At 41.2% G+C, this 16,041-nt stretch overlaps 1 protein-coding gene across 2 annotated transcripts in view; it reads right to left on the reverse strand.

Moving 5' to 3' along the window:
- Positions 1-2,208: 2,208 nt before the first annotated feature.
- Positions 2,209-16,041, reverse strand: part of LOC108990751 (protein MICRORCHIDIA 7-like) — a 28,616-nt gene continuing 14,783 nt past the window's right edge. Inside the window, exons 17-21 of one of the 2 annotated variants that reach the window (XR_001996045.2) lie at positions 3,750-3,844; positions 3,558-3,645; positions 3,100-3,222; positions 2,813-3,004; positions 2,209-2,362 (exon numbers count right to left, since the gene is read on the reverse strand). Coding sequence is in view for 1 of the 2 variants with exons in the window: in XM_018964819.2 (XP_018820364.2) it covers positions 2,936-3,004; positions 3,100-3,222; positions 3,558-3,645; positions 3,750-3,844 (375 nt within the window). In the remaining variant the exon portion in view is untranslated. Of the gene's footprint in view, positions 2,363-2,576; positions 3,005-3,099; positions 3,223-3,557; positions 3,646-3,749; positions 3,845-16,041 lie in introns of those variants that run through there. The other variant, XM_018964819.2, reaches the window with a different exon arrangement.

A 16,041-nucleotide genomic window follows, 5' to 3' on the forward strand; every position in this document is an offset into this window, starting at 1 on the left:
CACAGTAGCCACCAGTCTCCACAGCTGGGCCCACGGACAGTGGGTCGTAGGCTCCTCGAGCGCACGAGGACATGTGGAGACAGAAACCGCCGGCGGTCCATGTGGTGATAGCCGGCGAGTTAGTGGGTCTCGCAGCGAGGTGCCACGAGGCTCCTGTGTGCATGGCGACTTGCACCCGTTGCGCACTGTGCATGGCACTATGCGTGCCATGCACAGTTCGAACGTGCATGGGCACAGTGCCCGTTCTCTGTGTACATGCATGAGCCCAGTGTATATTCTTGAGCGGTCTTTACACTGCTCATTTAAATCTAATATGTACTTAAAAGCACAGGGAGTGGTGGGCGCTATTTAAGCTCAAGTGCCTGGGGCGTTCGGGACCTCGACCCTACATGCTGGATGTATAAAAAGTGCAGTACACTTTTAATCGCCCCTTTACTGCAGTAGTGTTTTCCATAAAAATAAAAGTGGAAAGACTAAAGATACTTATCTGGAAACTTTCATCTACTCCTTCGGAGATTATTTAGCTCTTCCGATACAAAAAAAATCTCGATCCCACAGACGGCGCCACTGTTAACGCCTAAAAACGGCGCAACCCGAAAGGGAAGAAAGATCCATTCTCGGGACGCGCTGAGGTTGGATGGGTCTCAATCAGTGTTGTTTGGAGCCCCCGGCAATGGTCTGGTGAGGTTGTACGGTGTCAGAAACAATATTTAAATGTAGAGAAAATAAGAAGAGATTAACATATGGATTGATGTGGTTCGGCGCTAAGCCTACGTCCACGAGGGTTTGGGGAGAGAATATTCCACTATAATATGTGTGTTTACAGTCTCTCATAGCCTCTCATTATCACTGCACAATGGGAGATGTAGATCTACTGGCTGGAGAAGAGGTTCTCTCTGTAGCTCTCAAGTTGTAGAAGAAGTCGAAGTCAAAAGAAAAGTCCTCGAGACCATAGGCTCATTGTCCCTTTTATCTAACCCTCTACTTGTGTGCACCTCGGTAGGGTTGAGGAATGTCTGTTTAGCGTGTCTGACCGTCTCTCCATTTTCTACTTTTTCCTGACTCCTCGTTGCCTCTTGACAACCTCACCCCCTTGTCCCTTCTTGTCCCCTTTCCCTCTCTCTTCATTTGTCTTCCAGTGATGACCCCTTGAAAAGCTGAACCTTGATAATCATTCTAGGCCTTGTGTATTTTACCCCTTCACACAATAAACTAATAATAATATTAAAATAAAGAGCAAAGAAAATACTTCAAAAATTATATCGGTGACAAATAGAAACCTAAATGTAAGAGAAGAGTTAAGGCGTGGACTAATATGAGATGGCATTAGAGGAGAAAGTTAGGGGTGAGTACAGACTTAGTTGGAGTCGGCAAATTCTCTTAAATCTGACTCTAAAGAGAATCTACCGACTCTGATTTGTGTAGGTTTCGATCTGACTCCGACTCCGACTCCGACTCCAACTTGTTAGAGCAGAATCAAATTTGGGCTTTCAACTTTGGTTTCTTCTTCTTTTTTTTTTTTTTTGTTTCATATTTTGCCCATTTAAAAAGGATTTTTTTTATAGGTTTTCAAGTATCAATTTTTCGAAAAAAATTAAAACTGAAAACTAAATCATTCACTGCTAATTTACTTCTATATTAATATCTAATATATTTTTATGCTAGACTTATACTATAGTGTCGAATTACGTGTTATCATACTATAATATTACATGATGTTATTTTTAGTGTCTAATTATATGTTATTATACTATAGTATTACATTTTGTTATTAACTTATTATATTCGACTTATTAGTTATTTCTATACTAATGTTGAATTTATTTCTATACAAGATTTGTACTATAGTGTCTAATTACATGTTATTATACTTTAAGAAATTAGTTATGTTATCAACTTATTATTACTAGACTTATTTAAATACTAGTATCTAACTTATTTCTATACTTGATTATGTATGGTAGTAATACTATGATGTTTACATATGCTAAACCATCGTTAATCTATTTATATTATGACATAAGTATGTTATTTTATAATAATTAACTCATACTAGTATATTATTGAATTTAACTATACAAGTTCTAGTTATATAACTATATAACTATACTAGTTATATGATAAATATATAGATAAATACATATTTTTATAACATATATACAATATCATAATCGGATTCAGAGTTGAAATCGAAGTAGGAGTGCAAAGTCAAAATCGAATCATAAAGTCTCCGTCGGAGTCGAAGTCAGTTTAGCGACACCTCTGATTGAAAAACTTAAAAAGAAATCCGACTTTGAGTCCATTTTGTCGAAATCAGATCGGAACCAAATTTGGAGTTGGATTTCCGGATTTTTGCTCAACCCTACAGAAAGCAAGAGATTGATAGTTTTAAAATTGAAAGGAATAGAAAACCAAAGATCTTTTGTCAATAAAAGCACGAAGTAATTAAATGTTTGCAATTAAAGAAAATAATGGTTTTATGACAATATTAAATGATAAAACTAATTAGAGGAATTATGGTTGTGTTAATTTTTGTTTTAGAAGTACAATGGTGATGTGAATTAATAGAAATCAAAGAAAATGCTTTGAAAATTATACAGGCAATGGATTATGATGGAGTGATGAAAAACTTCATGAATTACATGCACATTTTATACCTTTTATAACTCAAAATTTGACACCATCATTGGTGCCCGCAGCTCTACATAGCTCATGTCTCTGTTTCCATTACCTTTCTAGACTACCAAAGGCCAGCATCGGCCAACTTTACAAAAGAAAAACCCTATATCTAAGAAAGCTTTGCAAACTTAACCTCTGATTAGCCAAGTCATCATAAAACACTGGGCCTGCTGATCACGTTCTATACAGTCAAACAACCTTCTGGTGAAAGCAAAGAGGAAGTGTAGCTTTGGGTTCTCAACATTCTGGTTTGCTGTTAGAAGGCTACATTTTTTTCTAGCTGCCTTATCCTGTCTCGCAATTCTTGGATGGTATGATTTGCATCCTACAAGGGAGAGGTAAAGGAATCTCAGACACTTAGAAGTACAGGCATACAAGAAAGAAAATAAGGACAGAAGCAGGGTGGTGAAAGTATTGAACCTGTAGCTTCTTTTTCAGACCTTTCTCCTCGTTCTCTCTTCGATCCCTCTCCTCTGCAAATATGTCAATTAGACTTTCTTGTTCATTGTTCAATTCCTCGATCTTTCCAAGCACAGTTCGGAGCTAATCAAAGAGCATGGAGTTATTTAGATTAGAAGTAATAAGATAACCGATTATTACATAACAGCTTTGAGCAATTAACTGCTGTTGGGGTAACATAATCTATAGATCTCACATAACCTCCCACAATTATTTCACGCTATTTAGAATCTCACTTCTAGTTCTATCTTCCATTCATTTAACAACAGGCAGTTATGAAGAACTGATCCTAATTAAACAAAAGTGTACAAGAAAATATATTAATGAGTATCTGAAAAAAACAGAATCATCATCACTTAAAAAAAGTTGGTTTTCCATCATCCAGCATAGGAACCAGAGAGGCAGGTAAATGTGCGTACCTGAGTTTCAAGAGATTTACACTTGTCTCTTTCATGCTGCAAATCACTTAGCAATTCGCCCAAAACCTCTCCCTCCTTTTTCTCTAATCTACACCGCAAGGGGAAAAAGGGGGAAAGTAATAAATGTAATTTGCAAGAATGCCGCAGATAGAGCAGTAAATATGTACTGTTTTAGAGAGACAAAACGGGTACCTTTTCCTCAACTCATGATTCTCCTCTTTCAACAGCTCTAGAGTGCGCAAATCAGAGTCTGAAAGTGAATGTGCACTACAATTACCATCCCCTCCCTGCCAGTTCAATAAATCCATTAGTAATGCAATACTGGCAAAGCTTAGGATCATGTGAGCATCAACGCTGAATACTAGTAGCAATTCATACAATGAGAAGATGAGAAACTATTATGGTGCTGCACAAACTATAGGAGCAATACTGAACATTAAACATGCAGAGATTCTGTTAATTTGGCTTATCTAAAACAAGATGGACATTCATAGCTTTTCTTGAGCAGCATTAACTGCATTTTTTATGTTCTAGATATATTTACTTATGGTGGGAGAACTTCTTTTCTTTTTGTTGGCACCGGGTGACCCAAAAAAAGTCCTAACTAACCTCAAGGTTACCTAGCCCTCAGTAATGAGTTTTCTGCAAGTGCACCTCAAGATAATTTGAGAAATTCTCCCACTCTGATTAGCCCTAGAAATTGTTTTTTTTTTCTTTTTATAAGTAAGAAATTTTATTAATCACATAACTAGGCATAGCCCAGCTACACCAGAAGTATACAAGAGATGAACTTAAACAAGCTAAGTGCTGTGAAAATCAGTATAAAGTCATAAGGCTAGTCCCATTCAATACAATGGCTGAAGCCCAGAGTAACAATGTATGGTAGAAAAAGCCCCTAAGCCCTTCCATCAACTGTTCCCTGTTGTCAAAGCAGCATCCATTCCGTTTGTTCCAAGTACACCACATTAAACATAGAGGCACCATCTTCCAAACAGCCGCTATTCGACAATTACCCTGAATTCCTCTCCAACATAACAATAAATCAGCCACCTTCCTGGGCATGACCCAAGCAATGCCAAGCCTAGAGAAGATATACTCCCATAAATCCTTGACCCACTTTACAGTGTAAAAGAAAATGATCCACTGTTTCTCCAATGCTTTTACACATAAAGCACCACTTCAATGTCAACTCGAGACGTGCGAAAGTCAGATATGGCAGGCCTATTACGGGCAGGTGATCTTTCTGTTTTGGGAGAAAATCAGAGACAAGACGGAAGTGGCAGGTGGTCTGGGCAAGTAGAGGTAACCATATTGAAGGAGTTATGGGATATGGAGGCATCGTTGGAGGAGATGAATATTAAAGTAAAGGGGCTTATACGGTGCGTTTTGGGAAAAGAAGTATTGGGGCTGGGCTTGGGGAGTGGGCTCGAAACAGGGAATAAGAAACTGAAGGGAGTGGGCCAGGATGGTGGGCCCGAAGGGAAGGCCCAGGATAATTGCGCAGGAGTTGGGCTAGCTCAAAGGCCCGAGCCCACTCCACAGGCGTCCTCCTTCTGGAGGAAGAAACCACTTCACACAGCAGGCCCATCAAGGGCTGGGTCAGCAACAACGATGCCGGGGAAACCTCAGTCGACGGCACCGAAGGACATAGTGGCTTCGGCGGAAGCATCGTCGTCGACAGTGACGTAGTTTCCAAGAAGTCTCCCCATAGTTTTAGTTGTTTCGGGTTCTCTGGAGGGGCCCGAAACACATACACCAAGATCAAGTCTTGGGCAGGGGCTGGCACAGAATAGTGCGACGGCATATGGCGACTCAAATGGTGGCTCGACAGTGGCAATACAACCGTCGGTGGTGGAGGTGGGGGAAATCATTGAAGGGGAAGGTTTGGAACTAAGCATTTTCGATGATGGGTCTTCGACCTCATCTGGGCTGCCACAGAACCTTTCGGTGAGTCATGGGATGCCTTTGGATCTGTTGTTCTCGGGACAGGTCCATCTGGATATGCCTTTGGTTTTGGCCCACAGTAAGCTTTTTGAGGGAGTTTGATCAGATCTTATTGTTGCTGTGGAGTGTGGGAGCACATCAGAGATAGTAGGGGAAGGTCAGTTGATGATGCTTGATACACGTAAATGCTCTACAGAGGGGGAGGAGTCTGCAGGAGTGGATCCTATCCCAATAAGGATGATTCTTCCTACTCTTTCAGATGATTGGGTATTGAAAAGGTAGAGGAACTTCAAAGTTGCACGGGAATTTCATGCAAGGGCTATGAAGATCAGTTTAAGGCATTGATTATAGCCATTAAAGCAAGACAACATGGTGCAGGGTCAAAAAGAGATAGGGAGCTGAAGAGGTTGACGTGGTCCATTAATTATGATGGAAAGGAGGGGAGTGCAAGTCGTGGAATAAACAAGGGGAGGGTTGGAACAGTTGATAAATGAAGCCCAAAATTTTGTGTTGGAATGTTAGGGGGCTGAACGAGTTTAATAAACATCTGTGAATAAGAGCTTTATTAAGGCAATGGAAAGTGGACATCATTTGCCTGCAGGAAACAAAGTTGAAGCTTATTACTAGAAGAATTATTAGGAGCTTATGGAGTTGTCAATATGTAGGCTAGACATATTTACCTTCGAAAGGGGCCTCGGGTGGAATTTTGATTATGTGGAATAAGAGGGTGGTGGAGAATAGTGATGAGTTTGTGGGAGAATACTCGGTGGAGTGTTCTTTTAAAAATGTTGAAGATGATTTTTTATGGGCGTTTATTGGGGTATATGGTCCTAATTTGGACAGTGAGAGGAGGTTGCTTTAGGATGAGCTTGCTGGCCTATGTTCTTGGTGGGAGGTCCCATGGTGTATAGGTGGGAATTTTAATGTGACAAGATTTTCTAGGGAAAGATCAGGGGAGGGACGACAAAATCAAGCTATGGTGGATTTTGCGGATTTCATTTTTGAGGTAGGTCTTATGGACTTACTGTTAATGGGAGGTGATTACACTTGGTCTAATAATCAAACCTGGTCAAGACTGGACAAATTTCTCATTTCTACCTCGTGGGAGACACAATACCCAGATGTAAGTCAGACTAGGCTTCCAAGGATATGCTCTTATCACTTCCCTGTTATGTTAGACTGCGGTGGTATTCAAGGGGGTAGAAGGCCGTTCAAGTTTGAGAATATGTGGTTAAAGTTGAATGACTTTGTGGATTTGGTCAAGCAATGGTGGAATTCATACCTTCTTGAGCGCAATCCGAGTTATGTATTGGCTGAAAAGTTGAAAGCCTTGAAGAAGGACTTGAAGACTTGGAATGAACAGGTAGTTGGTGACGTAACCTTACAGAAGAAGAGTTTGTTTCAAGAGTTACAAGGCTTGAAGGGTGTAGGGGAAGAAAATAATAGAAAATGTCAAGTAGTTTCTGAATTAGAAAGATTAACCCTAATGGAGGAGATTTCGTGGAGATAAAAGTCAAGGGCTTTGTGGCTTCAGGAGGGGGATAAAAGCACAAAGTTTTTTCATCGCATTGCCAATGCACATAGGAGGTTTAACTCCATTGAGTCCTTGAACATAGATGGAGATGTATTTCAAATCAGGTTGAGATAAAGGAGCATGTGGTAGGGCATTTTGAACATTTGTGATGTAGGATAGAAGTGAGAAGGAGGAGTAGAAACAGAGTAATAGGAAATAGAGAAGAGAAATGAACTAGAAGAGAAGAGAGGAAGAAGAAGAAAGCGAAGAGGGACTGGAAGGAGGAGGCTAGCGCTCAACTCTGCATTAAAAAATAACTACTTCCCAATATTCCTTCAGATGTTTTTAAGTAGTAGGGCAATACAAACCCTAAATAAAATAGACAAGACATTAATAAAATAAATAAAACATTAATAGGAGATGTCCTCATCAACTCTCCCGGGGTGGAAAAGCTTGACTCTGTTGAGTTGAAGCGTCACACTAAGGCTTCAATCAATCACCCAACCATAAGCTAAGTGGTTGAGCACGCTTCTTCTGACGGCCATAAGCACGTGTGAGTGGAGGTCTGAATCTGGTGTCCCTACCCACTTCTCTAGAACAGGTGGCTGGTGACCCGGGCAAAGGAAGATCATGCTGGCTCCGATAAAGCTCCAACAAATCTGGATCAAGCTGCTGGAGTGTCTCTCTGGGAATCCATGTACAATCAGAATCTGGTCGATCGACCCAACGAACAAGGAAACACTGAACCTCTCCATCATTGGTCAACACAATCTGTTCATCTAGAATAGTATCAATTTTATCTTTGTGTGCTGTGATAGATGGTAGTCGATTAGGAGTGACAAAAGGTTCAGGGTCAGGGTTCACAGATGGAGGCAGAAAAGGATCACTGGAGGGATTGAAATGGCCTTTGTAAGCAACTAAGTCCTCAACATTGAAAGTAGAGTGGTAACCAAAATGTGATTGAAGATCAATAATATATGCATTTGGACCAACACGCTTTAAAATTTTAAAAGGACCAGCACTACGTGCTTGCAATTTGGAAGTGGATCCAGGTGGACGCCGTTCCGGTCTAATTCAACATAATCCCCAACTTTAAATTCAACATGTCGTTTATGCAAATCAGCTCGCAGTTTATATGATGCATTACTGGCCTCAAGTTGTTTATTGATCTCAATATGCAAGTCATGAAGATGTTGAACAAAAGCCTCAGCTGACACAGATACATGAGCATGAGGAGACATGGGAATAAGGTCTAAAGGCTTCCTAGGTTTGTAGCCATGAACAACTTCAAAGGGACTCATACCTATAGACCAATTCACCGAACTGTTATATGCAATCTGAGCTGTAGGGAGGATCAAATCCCAATTCCTAAGATTCTCCTGGACCAGACATCTTAATAAGTTGCCAAGACTGCGGTTAACAACTTCAGTTTGACCATTTGTCTGGGGGTGGTAAGCAGTGGAGAATTTCAATTTAGTGCCAACCATATGCCATAGGGTTCTCCAAAAATGACTTGTGAAACGAACATCCCTATCTGAAACAATAGTCTTAGAAAGACCATACAATTTGACAATCTCGTTAAGTACAACCTAGCGACCTTAGACGCATCTGAAGTTTTGCTACAAGGGATAAAGTGAGCCATTTTCTAGAAACGGTCCACTACAACAAAAATAGAATCATACTTCTTCAGAGTGCATGGAAGTCCCAACACAAAATCCATACTAACGTCTTGCCAAGGACAATTAGGGACAGGAAGGGGTGTGTAGAGACTAGTATTTTGTCTCTTTTGTTTGGCTAATTGACAAGTGTTACAGGTGCTAACTATCTTAGCCACATCTCTCTTCAAGCTAGGCCAATAGAATTGACGTTCAATCTCTTCTATGGTCTTATCACGTCCAAAATGTCCAACCAAGCCTCCGGCATGAACTTCCCAAACTATAAAATCTCTAACTGAAGTCCGAGGGATGCACAACTTATTGGTTTTAAAAAGATAACCATCCTCCAAATGGAAACCATCAGTGGTATCCGACTGCCCGCTTTGCAAAGCGAGAAAAGTATCCCTAAAATAGGACAAGACTCATACTCTTCCTTAAGTCTTTCAAAACCTATGACCTTGACATTCATGATAGACAAAAGGGAGATACAGCAGCTCAAGGCATCAGCTGCTTGGTTCTCAACGCCCTTCCTATGTTTTAAAGCAAAAGAATAAGCTTGCAAATATTCAACCCATCGGCCATGCCTAGAATTCAATTTTTTCTGGAAATTGAGGTAGCGGAGGGCCTCATGGTCTGAATAAAGAACAAACTCCTGAGGTAGCAAATAATGGCGCCAATAGCGCAAAGCTTGCACAACCGCGTACAGTTCCTTATCATAGGTAGAGTACCGTTGTTTGGCATCATTTAACTTCTCACTGAAATAAGCAACAGGGTGGCGTTCCTGGCTAAGAACTCCACCTATTCCTACCCTTGAAGCATCACACTCGACCTCAAAAACTTTGGAGAAATCAGGAAGTCACATGACAGGAGCTTCCGTCATTCGTTTCTTGACTAACTTAAAAGCCTTAGCCGCTTCCGATGTCCACTGAAATTCTCCCCTCTTCATGCACTCCGTGATAGGAGCCATGAGTGTGCTAAACCCCTTAATAAAACGACGATAAAATGTAGCCAGACCATGAAAACTCCTGACATCATGTATAGTCTTGGGCTCAGGCCAACCAACAATGGCCTAAATCTTTGTGGAGTCAGCAGATACTCCAGTAGAAGACACAATGAATCCTAGGAAGACAACCCGATCGGTGAAGAAAGAGCATTTCTTCACATTAGCATACAGATTTGTTTCACGAAGAGTGGAACAAACCTGTGTGAGATGATCTAGATGTTGTTCCTTAGTCCTACTGTAAACGAGAATGTCATCAAAGTAGACGACGAGGAACTTACCCATGAAAGGCCGAAGAGCTTGTGTCATCACTCTCATAAAAGTACTTAGGGCATTGGTTAGTCCAAAAGGCATGACCAACCACTCATAAAGGTCGTCCTTCGTCTTGAAGGCAGTCTTCCACTCATCACCCTGGCGAATCCTAATTTGGTGATACCCACTCTTTAAATCAATCTTCGAAAATATTGTGGCACCAACCATCATATCCAACATATCATCAAGCCTAGGGATGGGAAATCGATATTTCACTGTGATCCTATTAATGGCACGACTATCTATGCACATCCTCCAAGAACCATCTTTCTTAGAAGTCAAAAGGGCAGGAACTGCACAAGGACTTAAACTCTCACGGATAAAACCTTTGTAAAGAAGTTTACCCACTTGTCTTTGGAGCTCAGCATGCTCAATGGGATTCATCCTATAATGAGGCAAGTTTGGAAGGGACGCTCCTAGGACAAGATCTATGGCATGTTGAATATCTCGTAGAGGAGGTAGGTGGTCAGGGAGGTCTTTAGGGAAGACATCCCGAAACTCCTAAAAAAATGATTGGGCCTCATCAGGGGCCACTATTGGATATGCCAATGGAACCTCCATAACAACCACAGCAAACACAACAGAAGCACTCACGAGTGCACGCTCAAACTCTGTAGAGTTAATGATATTTAACCCTTTTCGTTCCACAATTTTCTTTGTTTGTTGTGAACCAACAGGCTTTGGAGGTAAAGAGTTAAGATGAATCTTCTTTCCATTAAACACAAAGGAACATGAATTGGATCGACCATGGATGGTCACATCTAAGTCGAATAACCAAGGCCTGCCAAGAATGACATGACCGACATCCATAGGAATGACGTGACACCATATACGATCCTTATATTCTAAGAACTGGATAGGCACCAGACAACGCTCTTTCACAGCTATGGAAGAGGTATCAACCCAAGAAACACTATACGGCTGAGGGTGAGGCACTGGTTGTAATCCAAGACGGGACACAGTAGCCACAGAAACCGCATTAATGCAACGCCCACTATCCACAATGATTTTACAATCCTTACCATTGATTTTGATATAAGTATGAAAGATGGCATGACGGCGCCAATCATCAGCACCTTTTGGTTGGGTAAGGGTGCAACGTACAACACTTAATCTGGGTGTGTCGGGAGCATGAGGTATAGAACTTAAATCCACAGGAAAGGTTCGGATACAACCTAAGAAGGTATCCTCATCATCACCTAAATCACCAAACTCCTCAAGCTTAGGCTCATAGACTTGATCTTCTAACGGTTCATCAACTATACCCTCATGTTCCTCAATGACTAAGGTTCGACTAGGACAATTGGAAGAAATGTGGCCAAAACCCTTACATTTGAAGCACTGCAAGCGGGAGGAAGTCCTTGGAATTTCAGGACCTTTACCCTTATTTTCCCATGCGAGAGAAACATTAGATGGTGGAGGTCCTAAGAGAGACTTAGGGGAAAGGGTGGGCGCTGGGGTGATGGAAGGGCGGTTGTCACCACGCCTTCCATACGGAGTCCTCATAACCGACTCATAGTCTCGAACTAAAGAGTAAGCATGGTCAAGTGTAGCGACACCCCGAAGGACGAGCTCTCGCCTAAGATCATCTTTTAAGCCTTGTCTAAACCTACTCAAAGTCATGGCCTCATCCTCAACAATATGACATCTCATTCGGAATTCATCAAATTGAGTGATACTCAGTCACTGGCCGATTGCCCTGTGTAAAGGCATTCCATTGGTCCAGCAAATTACTCCTGTAAGATTGGGGTAGGTATTTCTCTTGAAGACGACGTTTCATTTCTTCCCAACTCCCAACAGGAGGCGCGCCTCTCAAGGAGATCCTCTACACTTTCCCAAAAGAGTTGGGCAGTGCCAGTTAGTTTCAGGCTAGCAAATTGAACTCTTCGATCCTTAGGGACTCTATACCAGGTAAAGAAACGATCCATATCCCTAATCCATTGAGTAAAAAATCGAGGATCTAGGCAACCATCAAAAGTAGGGGCCTCTAGCTTAATGTTTCTGAATAAACGCTCTTCATGGCGAGTAAGGAACTGAGTACCTTGGCGGTAATGGTCTCGTTCTCGCTCACGATCATAATCCCTACCCCCACGATCATGTCTGACATGTTGTTGATCACCTCGTCGACAACGATAGCGTCTATTTTGGGACACTTCAGAGTTGTCAGACGAATGAGGGAGTTCCTCAAAATTGTTCAACCTAGCAGCTAGGTCCCTGTTCTCCTCACGAGTAGCAGTCATCTCAGTTTGGACAGCCACTAATTGAGTTTGTACATGTTGCTGGTTATTGGCTAGCTAAGCTAATTGTCGAGTGAGGGCATCAAATTGGGAAGGATCCATGGTAAAGGTACTGGAACTAAAGGTGACAAGACGACCACTACGCAACTGCATGCAATGCAACACCCGCTAAATGAAGTGCAATGGAGAGATCAATAAACAATAAATGCAAGCAATGAAAAATATCAACTAAGCCAAATAATAATGTCTTTTTTTTTTCTCTTTTTTTTTTTTTTTTTTGGGATTAAGTAAATCCAAAATACGGCAAACAAATAATGCTAATGTTTAAAATAACAAAGCAATGGTCAAATGCCAATCAAACAAATCCAATCACATAGCAATGCTGATATTTTTGTTTTAAGAAATTTTTTTTTTTTTTTTGGAAAGACAATCAATGCAAAAATGAGAATAAAGCTTCAGGCTATGGAAGTGAGAATGGGAACATAAGAAGTAGGAAGTAAAACAAAATCCAAGTGTTGAATAAATCTGGCCGTAGCAAATGCGGGTTTGGCTAAATTCACTATGGTAATAGCAACACAGAGAAACAATTAATATATTTTCAAAACAAACCGATAGTGTAAAACCAAAGAAAGAGATAGTAAAACTCCCTTTGCTCGTTGAGAACTGTGCACAATCGTTGAAAAGTCATGCGAAAGGACAAGCCACCCCGCTCCCTTTCTTTCTTTCTTTTTATTTCGGCTATTTCTGCGCTGGAAGTCGCGCGAGAGGAGAAACTGAGGGAGAGATAGACGTCTGGTGGAGGGAGAAGAATCGGAGCTGAGATGTCGTGTTTCCGGCGTCGTCTACCTCAAGTCTAGTGGTTTCGGCAAAGTCTGTATTGTTTTATTGGGATAGTCTGCTCAGGAGGTGCGGCGATTTTACTTGGTTGTGTTTTGGCTTGGAACGAAGGGAACTCAGGTGGGTGGGTTGGTTTTCGGCTCTGGTTTTCGGAGGAAGGAGATGAAACGAATAGTGCTGGATGTTTTGTCAGCGTGGTTCGGTATTGTTTGAGAAAACAATAGAACCGGCTCTTGATACCAATATGATGTAGGATAGAAGTGAGGAGGAGGAGTAGAAACAGAGTAATAGGAAATAGAGAAGAGAAATGAACTAGAAGAGAAGAGAGGAAGAAGAAGAAGAAGAAAGCGAAGAGGGACTAGAAGGAGGCGGCTAGCGCTCAACTCTGCATTCAAAAATAACTACTTCCCAATATTCCTTCAGATGTCTTTAAGTAGTAGGGCAATACAAACTCTAAATAAAATAGACAAGACATTAATAAAATAACAAAATAGAAAATGTCTTTAAGTAGTAGGGCAATACAAACCCTAAATAAAATAGACAAGACATTAATAAAATAAATAAAACATTAATAGGAGATATCCTCATCAATTTGTTATCGGAACCTCATGCATGGAGGCCTACGGTAGATGGCCTAGCTTTTGAAATAGTATGGCTTGGGCGGAGAGACCATTTGAAGAGGAAGAGGTACAAGAAATAATCAGGAAAATGAATAAAGATAAAACTCCAGGCCCGGATGGATTCACTATGGCCTTTTTTAAGACTTGTTGGGAGGTGGTGCAAGGGGAAGTAATGCTGTATTTTCAAGAATTCTTCACTTATGGCAGATTTGAGAAAAGCTTAAATGCTACTTTTATTGCACTAGTCTCTAAAAAGGTCAGTGCAAGAGAGGTACAAGATTTCAGGCCGATTAGTCTTGTGGGCAGTGTGTATAAAATACTTGCCAAAGTTCTTGCTAATAGGATAAGCACGGTCATGGAGAAGATTATCTCTAAGTCTCAAAATGTCTTTGTGAGGGGGAGGCAAGTTCTTATAGCTAATGAATGTTTGGATAGCAGGTTCAAGTCAGGAGCTCCAGGTATTTTATGCAAACTCGATATGGAGAAGGCATATGATCATGTTAACTGGGATTTTCTGATGTATATGTTGAGGAGATGTGGGTTTGGAAAAAAATGGATGAAGTGGATGAGGCATTGTGTGTCAACGGTCCGCTTCTCAGTTTTGGTAAATGGTGATCCCATGGGCTTCTTTAATAGCTCGCGGGGTCTACGACAAAGTGACCCACTATCACCCCTTTTATTTTTCCTAATAATGGAGACTCTAAGTTGAATGGTGTTGGCGGCAGTAGAAGGAGGATTTTTTTTCAGGTTTCTCGGTAGGAGATATCCACGACTCCACCATTATTTCTCACATTTTGTTTGCAGATGACACTTTGCTTTTTTGTGAGGCAAATGCAGGGCATATCCAATCTTTGAAGGCCATTTTACTCTGTTTTAAAGCGATATCCGGGTTAAAGGTTAATCTTGCAAAGACGGAGATGGTTGCAGTTGGCGATGTTAGTAATATTGGAGGGTTGGCGAATATTTTGGGATGTGGGATTTCTTTGTTGCCATTGAAATACCTTGGTCTCCCGTTGGGGGCTTCTTTCAAAGCTAGACAATTTGGGAGGGGGTGTTGGAAAATTTTAGAGTAGGTTGGCAGGGTGGAAAAAGGTTGTATTTTCTAAATGGGGGTGAATCACACTTATTAAGAGTACCTTATCCAATCTCCCCACCTATTACTTATCTTTATTTCCCCTCCCCGCTAGTATTGCTTCTAGAATATAGAAGCTTCAACGTGATTTTTTGTGGAATGGGTTAGGAGAGGAGTTTAAATTTCATTTCGTAGGGTGGGAAAAGGTATGTTCTCCTTTGAGAGACGGTGGATTGGGGTCCGGAATGTGAAGGCGTTCAATAAGACATTATTAGGAAAATGGTTGTGGCGTTATAACCATGAGATGGGAGCTTTATGGAAAGGGGTGGTTGATATGAAGTATGGAAGTGAAAGGGAGGGTTGGTGTCCTAAAGAGGGTAGGGGGACATATGGAGTGGGGCTATGGAAGTATATACGAAAAGGTTGGTGCTCTTTTGCTAGTAATATTCGGCTGCGTTTGGGGGATGGTAGTAGAATAAGCTTTTGGCAAGATGTGTGGTTGGGAGACACGGCCTTGAAGGATGTTTATCCCATGATTTTCAGAATTGCACAGTGGACTGGTGCTGTTTGTGCAGAAAAAGTGGTGAAACGGTGGACCATCTGCTTCTACATTGTGAGTTTGCTCGAGATATCTGGACTTCTTTTCTCAGTAGAATGGGTATAGCATGGGTGATGCAGGATAGGGTGGTCGAATTGTTAGCAAGCTGGAAAGGGATCACAGGGACACCACAGATTACAACAATGTGGAAGATGGTCCCTATTTGTATTCTCTGGTGTATTTGGAACGAACGTAATGAGAGACTTTTTGAGGATCATGAACGCTCCTTGGAAGAGTTTAGGAGTTTTTTCTGGAAGACTTTGTTTGTGTGGGCCATTGCTATTGATTTGAATGGTCATAGCTTTCATGATTTCCTTGTAACTTTTTCTAGTTTCTAACTAGGTGTAATCACATGTATACTTCTAGTGTACCTAGGCTATGCCTACCTTTATATCAATAAAATAACTTATTACTTATAAAAAAAAAAAAGGAATCCTCGCTCTCTTATGTTATAAATAGTCAACATTTTCCCATGTGAGGCCAGCCAACTGAAAAAAGCAACCTTAAGTGGAGCATGACTCCTCTAAATACTTTTCTAAGGGAAGTCAATAGAGGAATGTGGCGACAGAACATTGTAGAAGGATCTGACCGAGAATTTGTTGTTCCCGTTGTGCTTCCAACGCAGCCTGTCTTCCCCTTCAGCTTTTAGATTCAGCGCGTATAGTGTCCTGTAAAGTTCTCAAATGTCTCCCACCT

Source organism: Juglans regia, chromosome 9 (genome assembly GCF_001411555.2).
Source record: "Juglans regia cultivar Chandler chromosome 9, Walnut 2.0, whole genome shotgun sequence".
Classification (NCBI taxonomy): domain Eukaryota; kingdom Viridiplantae; phylum Streptophyta; class Magnoliopsida; order Fagales; family Juglandaceae; genus Juglans; species Juglans regia.